This window comes from Thermobia domestica, chromosome 17 (genome assembly GCF_964235325.1).
Source record: "Thermobia domestica chromosome 17, izTheDome1.hap1.1, whole genome shotgun sequence".
NCBI lineage: Eukaryota > Metazoa > Arthropoda > Insecta > Zygentoma > Lepismatidae > Thermobia > Thermobia domestica.
In genome coordinates this window covers 181576529-181589347 of record NC_137470.1, presented here as the reverse complement: position 1 = coordinate 181589347, position 12819 = coordinate 181576529, and the positions used below count along the sequence as shown (strand labels likewise).

Genomic DNA, 12819 nt, shown 5'->3' with positions numbered 1-12819 from the left:
GCTCGGGAACCATGCAAAACACAGTATTTCATACTCTTACCTAGTAGGTCGGGTTCTACCACTACGTCAAGTTTGATTTCGACTGAATTAATAGGTTCTTGCTTTCCAAATATGACCCAAGACTCAAGAATCCAAAGCCAGTACAACATAACGTTTAACACACTTACATAGTAGTACAATATGAACTATCGTGCCAACTTTGACTTCGATAGGGCAGGTCATCTGAACTCTACAATATACGTCGTGTTCTAGATTTTTCAAGAAAAAATCAAATGAAAGTCGAAATTACTTTTAAAAAATCATGCAGTGTCATGCTTGTATGGATCGAATAGATTAATTCCAATGAGGCATTAATTGAGGTTACGAGCAGTGTTATGCAAGAGATTAAGTTCCCAATCCCTGGTACAATGTATATGAATATATAGTTAAGCGTGTGTAATTCCCAATCTAATTTCATTTCAGAACAAGACCCTGAGACAAATATTCGGATCCAGGAGGAATGGGAATGGGGAATGGCGGAAACTTCATAACAAGGAACTGCGTAATTTATATAGTTTACCAAACACTGTTAGGGCCATCAAATCTAGGATTCTCAAATGAGCAGGTCATGTAGCAAGAATGGAAGAAAGTAGGAACGCTTTCAAAGTTTTAACTGGAAATAGAATCGGAAAACATCCATTAGGAAGACATAGACGCAGATGGGAGGACAATATTGAGATGGATCTCGTAGAAATGAGAATACAAACTAGAAATGGATCCAGTTGGCTAAGGACAGAAATCAATGGAGAGCTTTTGTGAACGGGGCATTGAACCTCCGGTTTCCATAGGCCATAGAGCCAGTTAGTTAATCTCCAATCAAACTGGAGTACTGGAATTGTATACAATACTCCTAGTGTCGAAATTAAACACGTCTATAATAATCTTAGCATTATTTTCGCTAACCAAGCATGCACGTAAGTAAAAATAGAAAGACTTAAGGAAATATTCCACTTAAATTTCCGCTGTTGTATGTTATATATCCAAACTACACTTATGCCTGTAAGAACATAAAAACAACAAATACGTTAAAATGTATACTTGTATCCAATAATGCTAAAACTCCATTAATTCCTGTTGCACAAACGTTTTCTTGTACCCAAAATAAGATGTTTTAATTAATAACGTAACTTATTTTCTTTTGTTTTTAAAACTGACTAACAATGATTCATTTAGATAATAGTAAACAGTATTATTTTCATCCGCTAGCTTAAAAGATACAAAAATTGCCTCAATTAAACTAACACACTAAGTTTCCTTGTTAATGAAGTGACCATTTGTCTATATATATAAGTAAAATATTCTTCACAAAATTTATAAATAAAATTGTACCACACCACCAAACTATTAAGATACAAATCTAACATAAACTTTAAGAAAATGAAATGTCTTCCTGTGTTAATTGAATAAATATTTAGAGAGATCAATCATATTAATTCATAACTATTTGATACAAGTAATATACAGGTAATTGTTTAATAAGTATATATGACTTATTAGTGTTTAATAAGTGTATAATATAATACTTTAATTACAGATGGAAATTTCAATCCTAGACATGATTTCAAACTTACCCATGAAATCTGCTTTGGCCAAAAGAGGTCCGCTTGATGACACCGCTCCATGTATTAAGTGTGGATACTTCAGTCTCGCCCATGCAGCCAAGTTACCTGCATAAGAACCTCCAAAAACTATCCATTTGGCATCTGTAAGATTGTGTTCCCTTGTCATTCCCTCAACAAATGTTGCAACGTCAGCTAATGCTTGTTCGCTGGTAAGATACACTAAGTTCTCCACGCTTGCAGTTCTGTACAAATGATATAAATATGTTATTAAACAAAACAATGTTTTAGTTAATAAAATATACACATTTTAATACCGTTGTTATAGGTTTTAATTATATCAAATATTACGTACTTGAAAAAAAATGATAACTTGCATATTCTTTTTAACCGATTTAGATAAAGTGCTTAGAAGTAGAAAATAAATCATTATTATTATCCATCAAAAATTTGAAGTTTGTCCCAAACAAATTAATATCTAACACAAAATTACTTTAGATGATAATTTTACAAGGTTTTAATTTGTTTGGCTTCCCACATATTTCAATTCTTTAATGGATAATATATACGAGAAAGGGTCAGAAATTAAGGCTGCAAGGCCGATATTTCTGGAGTTTCATCTGTTATAGAGGAATGAGGAGTGTACAGTAATTTTAATACATGGAGTTGGCAACTTTGCAGAGTGTCAGCAGGGATAAGAACGGCGAAAGATGCCTTTAGGAGGAAGAAAATACTATTTTGTGGGACTTTGAATAATGATTGGAGAAAAATACCTATAAAATGCTTCGTGTGGAGTATTGTGTCATGTGGGTCAGAAACATATGCATTACGCAAAAAATGACTATTAAGAAGATTAAGACAAAGTAGTTGGGACATCGGCTAAGAAGGAACTGTATCATGAGAGATGTACTCAGAGAGTATGGTGGCAGAAAAGAGTGGGAGAGAACGAAAGAGACTACAATTTATGGATATCAAAACAGGGAAATGGTACACTCCGCACCAAAAAAATGCAACATAACGCCGTGCAGTTAGGCCACCCAATATACACCTTTTATCCCATAATCGTGTCAGGTAAAGAGACTCCCTCTCTCTCCTACTTTCATCTCTTCCATACTAAAATTAGCTAACAACATGAACGCAATTCTAATTTCAAACTACACATGAATTATATTCGATAAAATGAAATAAAGAAACCGAGGCGAAACAAAATTCATAAATTGATGTAGGGAAAAACTGAAACACACACAATGAAAAACTGAAACCAATGGTTGTCTCTTACACGGAAGTTCAGAAATGAGGCAGAGAGAGAGAAAGAGGAGGAAAAAGAAGAGAAGAAGAAAAAGAAAAGGGAGAACTGATAAAACTGTGGAATTCAAACGTAGTAAAAAAAGAACCTAACATTATAAAGTTCCGTTTCCAGAAATCCAACAGTAATATAGAAATAACGTTTGTTTTTTACATATTTTTCAGAACTATTTGAATATATAGAGGATGCTTTAAATATTCATTATATCACTTTCATAATGTATAGCATACTCAATTTCAAGTAGAACTGTAGACATCCGAGACACATCTAGGATAATGTCAAAAGTTTAACACACATACTTTGTTTCCGCGTGGTTTGACTGCAAATTCTGTAGTGTTCATTGAACGTACTGATCCAAAATACATTCTAATGTGCCCAGTAGATAGTGTTGGTCATAAACTAGATTTCAGACTACTAATGCAAACTGAAAAAAAAGAAATAAAACGAAACGAATATGTTTAATTTTTAGGGGGTCTAAAGGGAAATGAAGGAATCTTCATGTTATTTAAATAGACATTTATATAGCTCAAACAGGAAAAGAAACTTCAAATTCGATAGAATTGTGAGGCAGTAAGCAGAATAAAGGTGGGAGTGTGGGGTGAAGCCCTCAGCTGCCTAATAAATATGAAGAGCAAATGCACTTAATTCACTATTGATGGAAAGGCTAATACGTAGGAGATGCGAGGCCGCAGGCGGAGTAAATGCAGGGGTCTGAGGGTGGAGCCACCAGCTAGCCAAAGGTTAGTTATGATATAAAACTCAAACGAACAATACTTTATAACATGTTAGATTATGTTCATACAACAAATAAAAGTGAAAACTTACTCCGTTGGACGACTATCTCCATAATAGCGATGTTCCAACACGAAACAAATAGCTCCATATTGTTGGGCATATCTAATCCACGCTCCAGTTACTAGCCAAGAATCAGATGCAGGCGATTCCCCTTCAATCAACAGAAAAGCAGGGCCACCTGGTTTATAATTCTCATTGCTTGAGTAGTACAACTGATTTGTGAAATAGAAAAAAAAAACAGAATTATAAAGAGAAAATTGATAAGGACGAAATAAAACAAGGTTGTTTCATTTCTACCAGTTATAGACAAGACACGTATATGCTATGTGATCAAAAGTGACTGTACCTCTGTATCAGCAAAAGATTTTCGAAGGACTCAGTAATAATGCAATATGAACATAGACTATCGTGATTAGAATGTGCTGGAAACGGGTACCTCCTTTTAACCGTTCAAGATGACGGAAACAAGCTTACCAATCTAGAAAATAATGTTTGTAGTATAGGGCTATTAAATCATTTACCAGCTGGTGTGGGCAGGTGACTACACAGACTGTGAACTTATCATTTGCTGAATCAGTGTTACCGGATAAATATGATGGCAATACATATTCAAACGCATATACCTGTATTATTTCATTCTTTGAAAATATTAGACAAATAGCTACGTTGTATTGAAATATACAGTACATTAAGTGTGATATATAGTAAAAATTGCGAATTTTATTGGTGGATATTACATCATTAACGCAGTTGCTAAGAAGTTATCACTTTATGAGAATGTAATGAAATTTAATTGAAATTCATATGCAAATTTTATAAAAAGTTGTGCAGGAAACATTTTTTTTTTTTTTTTGACAGAGATAAATACAAGAGCTGGGTAAAAAGTAATTGCAACATTATTATAATTCGTACCTGGTTCTATGGACAGAAGAGCAACTGTTACATTCCTTTAATGTAATCGCCTCTCATGTCTACCGCCTTCTGCAACACGTGTAGAAGGCACCGTACACAAGTCAGTGCGTCAATCTTTGTTGATGTTCCGCAGAGATCGCCATACGGCACGGGTGATGGCTTCTCTTGTGTTGTGTCGCTTCCCGCGAAATGGTTCCTTTATTTTTTGCCAAAACATCGTCACGAAGTCCCTAAAACCATCGTTGTGCACTGCGCTTTCATACCATTTCAATCTTGACCCACGCTTGTTCATCTTTCTGAAACATATTGTTATGAGGCTTTTACTTTCCACCTCTGCTTTACGGCACTGTTGCTTTTGACTGAATAACGCACAGTCTTTATTATTCGCCACACTTCATTGTCTCAAACTCCCTTATCAGATACGAAACTCTTGTGGCCTTGAGACATAGCCCTCTGACGTGAGAATACAGTTGCCACTACTTTTTATCATACCTATGTAAATATCACATCTTCGAAATCATTAGCAGATAAATAACATAGCACTAAAGTTTAGTCTGCTCTAAAGTTGTTATTTACTGCTAGTGCTTACGCTAGTGTTTGCATGAAACGTGCACTGTGATTCCCCTTGCGTACTTTAGATTTTGTTACGCTGGGATCTCACGATCGTTAACAATCGTTACTATACATTTGTATATTTGATAGCAAATATACACCAATAAATTATTCTGAGTAACACCTCATTTCCTCAAATATTTTATAATGCAAGAGTTTTATTATGCTCAGAAATACAAATTAAGGTAACATCATTTCTTACTTGTTTAAAAGTTCTTAAATCTGTTGGATTGAAGTGATCTACTGGCTGCTCGAACCATTGCCGATCAGCTCGAGGTGCGTTGTATGGGACTTTAGGAGGAAGCACAAACCCACTTCCAAATCGTCCATGGTGAAACTCTCGTGACAAGACAACGTCATTTGCACTTAGGAAAACGGCAAGAAGCACGAGAAGATTATTCCAATTCATTTTCATGACCTGCAAATACAAAATTATAAACTGTTACGCTATCAGAATTAATAAATTTATACACATAATATCACATTAAGTGCATATTCTATACCAAAAAAATACAAACTATCATATGTTCATATTACTTAAAGTTTCTTTCTGTATTCTAAATTTTAGAATTTAAACTCAAAACTAAAAGACAAACAAAAGTTTGAAAAGTAATGGAAATATTTAACGTGGTTTATTACCATAAGTTAATAAAAAAAATCACAATTATCTAGAACTTCCAGTAAGATTTAAATTAAACGTAAATACTATTATTCAGAACTAGAGTGAATTATAGATACTTGCAAGGACACATAAATTTTACTCCTATAAATTATTGCATATACTATTAAAACTATTCTATGTATTGGCACGATTACTTACGTACCTATAAGTGAAGTAAATATAAAATGTGTATAAACTCAAGAATATCAAGCTATGCTTAAGTTATTGAGTAACTCTCAACTAGCAAAATCGAAACACAGTTTCATCGATAGTTTTTGCCTACTGCGTGAAATGGCAATCAATCAACAATTTAATTATGCCACGAAAAAAAAAAAGTTTTTTTTTTTTCGTCGTACATGAGAAAATTATAGACAAGCTGTAAAGGAAAGCTCTCCAATGAAATATATTCTGTGTAAAGAGAGTTGGTTTATTATTGTTAGATTTCTTTTCAAAATTTCAGAGATGGAATTTCAAAAAAAAAAAAAAAAAAAAAAATGCCGCTGTGTTTTTGTCCTATAGGTACCGATCTATACAATCATGTTTGTTGTAACGTTAAGAATGAGATAAACAATTGCTTCCGCTTAAAGTCTGAGCTACACGTACGTAGTTTTTGTAAATAGTGTAGTAGTTGCTAATAACAAGTTAATTTCACTTCGCATTATGGTCCACGGTAGGTGCTTAAGCTACGTAAATTAAATACTTAATCCCGAAATAGTACAGCTCCATGAATCAAGCATTATTTCAAGATGGGCATCAAGAAAAATAAAGATTGCAAATTGATCGTTACGTTTCTTTTCTTTCTTTTTTAAATAAATATAGTGAACCTTCCGAATTACGAATATTTTGTCTACGAATTGATTGAAGCAAACTCATCCTAATAGGGCCAACAGACACGCCAATACGAACTGCTCATTGTAACCTCTTTTAGAATTCTCATCAAGCATGTGTCAAATATTAGTTTCCCCATGGCAGACAAACTTTTGTATTATTTTCAACGGCATGTAATCATCATATATTTTCGTAGTTAATCGTGTTTCGGTTGACCTAATAAGCATTTACTTCTGGATATTGTTTAGGGTGAGATGTGAAGCATTAGCTTTCTAATCAGTATTAAATATAATAAAATCAAGCGGGAAAAAATATTATGAATTCTATTCTCTGCACCGCTATATATCATCACTTCCGAAATTAACAGCTTTCTATCATACAGGGTGAAGTAAAAATCTGGATACACTTCCATAAAAGTCGAACGGCGTGTGCAATTAAAAAATTCATGTGGTACGGGGTGTCTATAGGTGAGGGCGCAACTTATAGAACCTATGGCGACAGCGGCGATCACTTGAAATCTGCCATCTTGGATTTTGGTTACATTTTGGGGGCGCGGTGGCTCAGTGGTAGAGCGTTCACCTCTGGTGCTTGGGGTCCCGGGTTCGATCCCAGCCCCCGCCAAGTGAACTTTGTGGTGGACAAACACCGTGCTCGTGGGTTTTCTCGGGGTTCTCCCGTTTCCTCCCACTTTCTTCATTCCACCATTTCACTCATCTCTCATTATCACCGTCTCCTTTAGCCTAACCGGCATAACCGTGGGACGTAAAACTTACAGATTTCATTTCATTTCATTTGGTTACATTTTTTTTAACGGGAAGGGGATAACATCGCGTATCATTTTACACTGCCTTTTTTCTGAGGAATACACCTGTGTAATTCGCTTTGGGGTATCTTTATTTGTGTAGGGGTTATGACCTGTTGAAGTTTAAAATTCTATGTCCTATGAAATGGCCACCACGGTCCCCTGATCTCACAGCTATTGACTTTTATCTGTGGGGTCATTTGAAATCAATCGTTTATGAGGTAAAAATCAACAAAGTAGCCCGACTCTGCCGGCGTATTGAGGAGGCGTGTGCCTCTGTTGACCCACAGACGCCGCGACGTGTGCAGCAGGATTGCTAAAACGACTCAAATTGTGTATCCAGCGCAATGGAGGTAATATTGAGCATATGCTGTAATGCCAACTCTGAGAAGTGTCCCAGATTTTAACAGGTAATACCTCCTATACAAATAAAGATGTCGCAAAACGGATTGTACATGTGTATTCCTCAGAAAGAGGTAGTGTAAAATGATATGAGACATGATCCTCTTCTCATTTTTTTTTAAAAAAAGTAACCGAAATCCAGGATGACGGATTTCAGGATGGCCGCCGCCGTCGCCATGGTTCCTATAAGTTGCACCCGATCTATAGACACCCCATACCAAACGACATTATGATTCCTTTCAAGGTTCGACTTTTATAGGGGTGTATCCATACTTTTACTTCACCCTGTTTAATAAATAAATATAATATTTGTGAACTTAAACTTGGATTGTATGGACAAAAAAAATATTTGTTTAAAGGAAATGCATAGTTGAAAAGGCAAGTTAATAAATGACACCGTTTAAGGAAGATATTTTAGGAATATGGTAAGAAAACACCCCTACCCAAATAAATGTTCATGATTCTTTCTCTGTGCATGTTCATCATCAAACTCCACTTTTCATTCTGTGGTGAATATTGGTTGTATAAATCCCTTCTTTGCAAAAAAAAAAAAAAAAAAAATAACAACAATAATAATAATAATAGAAAACATCTCATTTTGGTACATGATTTTTCTATTGTAGTCATTTCCACACAATTTTTCCGCCCTTATTCCTACTACCAATTTGATGTTACCAGATGTAGGCGAGAATTATAAATGTTAACTATATGATATGACTGTATGAAAATGATATGCAATTTTCCTGTATAATCTGGAAAGAAAACTAGTTGGTAATGCTCCAAGAGCATTGCCAGAACGAACTGAAAAAGAATGGAGAGATGGATCGGAAAGAATAACTGTGATTTTTCCTACATGTAAAAGTAAATCTTTCTATTCGCACCATCTTCTCTTTCTTGCAAAAATTTACAAAGTACCATCTCTCTATGAGTTACTGTTCCCAAGATATGTCTCCTTAAATCTCCCGAAATTCGAACCTTTTTAGCCACGGGTTACTAATTAGTGCCAAAATGTTCACGATCTTCTTAGTTATTGATCAACACCAATATGATCTCTCTATGACTTACGGTATCCGAGATATGATTTCTTAAATCTCCCGAAATCTGTCATTTTTGGCCAATATAACGGGAACAAGTCATAGAGAGATTATATTGGTGTTAATCAATACCTGAAAGGATGGTAAACATTTTAGTAGCGATATTAACTGGTGGAAATTGGCCAACTGGCCAGTGGCCAAACTAGTGGTCGGTTGGAAAGCGGACACCGGTTGTTGTTTGAAACCAAAATATTCACCATCCTCTTAGGTATTGATCAACACCAATATCATCTCTCCATAACTTATGGTTCTCAAGATATGGCTCCTTAAATCTCCGGAAATCGGCCATTTGTTTTTGCCAATATCTCTAGAATGGTAAGAGTGACGCGAAAAATGCAATCAATTTCTCAGATAGTTTCTGATGCTTCATCGAGTGGAGGGATCACAATTTAAAAAAAAACAATCGCAAATAACAGACACACGGACAAACAAACACACAGGCATAGATAATTCAGTAACGAACATTTTAAGTTCATTGAAAATGTCAGCGCTGATTCAATATAACTGAAATATCCTGAAAGGTATTACCCTAGCATGAATCATAAAGATTAACTAATCTAGTGTAACTTGATTCATGTTGTAATGAAAGGGTCTTAACTTTAGAATCTCCTTTTTATACATAGCAACATCAATTTATCAGAATCGTGGATACACCTTTACAAAATCCAACTTAAACCGCTGAGACAGTAAATGACTATATTCAGACTGTGCTACAACTTTTATTTGCTCCAGAATTAAGCAAATGTCTCTACCATTTTATAAGCTGTGTATTACTTTTGGCAATTATAGAAAATGAAATACTTACGGGAGGTTGCACGGTGGCACAGTAACAGAGCGCTTGTCTCGGTTGTGTTGAGTTCATGGTTCGATTCCCGACCGATTAGGCTTATGATGGATAAGGTTGTATCCTTTGGTTTTTACTTGATATTCTCGTTTCCTTCCACATTCTTATTCCACTATTTATTCCACCATCACTCACTTGCCTTAATTATCTGTCTCCCTTAGAATAACGGGCATAATCGTGGGACGTTAAACTGAAAGATTTCAATGTCTACAAATCAGTTACTAAGCGTAAAAAAAGATATGTATATATCCTAGTAATCATTCATTATTTTGCAATACCAACAATGAATATTTTCATTTCATCCTTTTAATAATTTATCGCATTAACAAATAATTATTTAATAAGATTTATGCACGCACTGAAAGTAGTCATTAATGATAAATGTAACTCTTATTGCTCTGTACATACCTGCTATAAGTATAAACTGTTTGTAGAAGACTCAGTCATTCAATTTATCGATAACACCTTTTATATACGATTGTCTCCAAACTTATCTTCTCTATTGAATAACAAGTACTTCCCATTAATAGAAATTTAAAAAAAAAATGGGTATTTTCATTCAGAGGTCCTAAAAGTTAAAGTAATGCTAAACGAACTTAATTTTGTGTTGAAAATACTGAGAATTAGTTCGTACATTTTTCCCTAGATGCTGAATTTTATTGTGCATTGGCTTACAAAGAACCCATTGATGAATGGATTTTTTTTTCTGAGTTCATACAACTTTCAAAATCGTCCTTGGATAATGACATTTGCTTCTATATTGTAATCTGATGTGAATTCCCACAAATCCATGTATTGTTTTCTGCTTTAGATGTTGAAAAATGGTCATTTTTAATCTTGTTCAGAAAGAAAGAAAGAAAACGTTATATCAGTATTTTGAAGAACTTTCAGAAGTGCAAATCACGTTCTGAAGTTTTTTTTTCAAGGTAACAAAAAAAAAAAAAAAAAACTTTTCAACCATACACGTTTAAGATTTTAAATTTGCATTCAAATGAATAGAAAGTTGGAAAAATATTAATATCATCATCATAGGTATTCTGTCTGAGAAACTTCCATGCTCCACGGCCCTCCGCTAACCTCTTCGTCTTCACGTATGATTTTTCTGTTTGCATATCGTCCATTAATTTTAGTTTCATTCGCTCCCTCCCAGTCTTCTCTGCCACCATACCCTGTAGAGCACGTTCTTCATGACGTAGTTCTTTCTTAGCCAATATCCAAACCAGTTACTCTTCTTAATAATATCTAAAATTGTTATTTTCTCTCCCGCCATTTCTGACATCCTCTCATTCGTTTCCAGCTCGACCCAGCTACTTCTCTTCATTATTCTCTACACCTACATTTTCAAATCTTCCCGTCGTTTTTCATCACTTTTGCCTAATGTCCATGTTTCTGACCCATAAAGTACAATATTGCACACGAAGCATTTTATGAGTCTTTTTCTCAACTCTTTATTCAAGGTCCCACAAAATAGATTGTTCTTCTTCCTAAAGGCTTCTTTCGCCATTCCTATCCTTGTTTTTATTTCACGTTCACACTTCATATCATCAAATAATACTACTGAGGTATCGATAACTATACAGCTGTTCTATTCTCTCTCCTCCTACATTTATATTTGACACCAAAGGTTTCATTCCAGTCACCATGGATTTTGTCTTTCTAACATTTATTTTCATCCTGTGTTCTTCACAGCCCTTCTTTAAATTTTCCAACATTTTGTTAATGTTCTTTTCAGATTTCGCAACAAGCACCTATCATCTGCAAACCGTATACACATAACCGTTCTACTTCTTACTGAAATGCCGTCTTCTTTATGTAGGCTCCTTTTCACTATCTCTTCTAAATAGATATTAAATATTGTTGGTGAGAGACAGCATCCCTGAAGAACTCCCCTTCCAATTGCGCTCTCCTTCGTCATTTCTTCCCCTATTCTAAAATGGGGTGCATAAATTGTTGATATTCTTATAATGAGATGTAAGATAAAATAATAGTGAAGATGAGTGAAATTACGCAAAACTAAGCTATATTTTACATATTATTTTTTTATAAATTCGGAAGTACTGCGTAAGTCCATGAATAAGTTTATACTGCTTATGGCTAAGATATTTTATCAAAGACAACAACCAGAAGATGGTTCAGTCGCTTTCGCTCGAGGAATTTCGATTTCAAAGATACTCCTCGCAATGGGCGATCAATCACAGAGAAACTTGATGATATTGTGGCAAAAGTCAAACAAGACCGGCATACAATCCGTCATGGCGTCCGTCGTCAAACAATGTTAAACCATTCAGAGAAAGCTGGCTTTAAAAAAAAAAAAAAAAAAACTAGACGTTTGGGTGTCACATGATTTGACTTAATAACTTTACTCGATCGAATTTATGTCTGCAAACTCTACTGAAACATAACGAAATAAAGCCATTTCTGAACCGGTTGATCACGAGTAATGAACAGTGAAGGGCGTATGAAACAATAAGCGAAAAAGATCGTGGATGAAACGAGGAAAAAACAAAAATTGGATTATAGTTATACTGCGCCTTTGATAGGGTTGGAATAGCATCTTACATCACGAGCTGCTACTGCAAAGAATGATGGACTCAGTCCTCTACTGTCGTTCTTTAGGATTTGGATTTGAGTTCAGTGCCCCGTTAAGCAGCGAGGTTATACAAGACGTGGACTTACTGTTTAAAGTGGAACCCTAAACACATGAGCTCCTGCCGGGGGACGAACCTAGCTCTCCCACTCCAAACTGTACTGTCGGCCATTAGCGGAAGTATGCTTAGCATTTTCTAAAAAAAAAAAAAAAGAAAAAGAAAAAGAAAAATGGTCGGAAGTGATTAACAGAAAACTTGTTGTATACTTTACTGCCCCAGTAGACCGTATACAATATTTCACTGCGAGGCCTTTATACATCCACTGTCATACAGTTATATAGCATGCACATTACGTAAAAATGATTAAAAACAAATGG

General features: G+C 35.0%; 2 protein-coding genes across 2 annotated transcripts in view; one reads left to right on the top strand and one right to left on the bottom strand.

The window, feature by feature from the left end:
* Nucleotides 1-10367, bottom strand: part of LOC145673840 (putative serine protease K12H4.7) — a 28872-nt gene extending 18505 nt beyond the window's left edge. The window contains exons 1-4 of the mRNA XM_081743610.1: nucleotides 10263-10367; nucleotides 5426-5641; nucleotides 3730-3911; nucleotides 1611-1843 (exon numbers count right to left, since the gene is read on the bottom strand). Of these exons, the coding sequence (XP_081599736.1) occupies nucleotides 1611-1843; nucleotides 3730-3911; nucleotides 5426-5638 (628 nt within the window). The 5' untranslated portion in view covers nucleotides 5639-5641; nucleotides 10263-10367. The remainder of the gene's footprint in view (nucleotides 1-1610; nucleotides 1844-3729; nucleotides 3912-5425; nucleotides 5642-10262) is intronic.
* Nucleotides 1-12819, top strand: part of LOC145674531 (putative serine protease K12H4.7) — a 136831-nt gene that overhangs the window by 27615 nt on the left and 96397 nt on the right. The gene's annotated exons all lie outside the window — the stretch shown is intronic.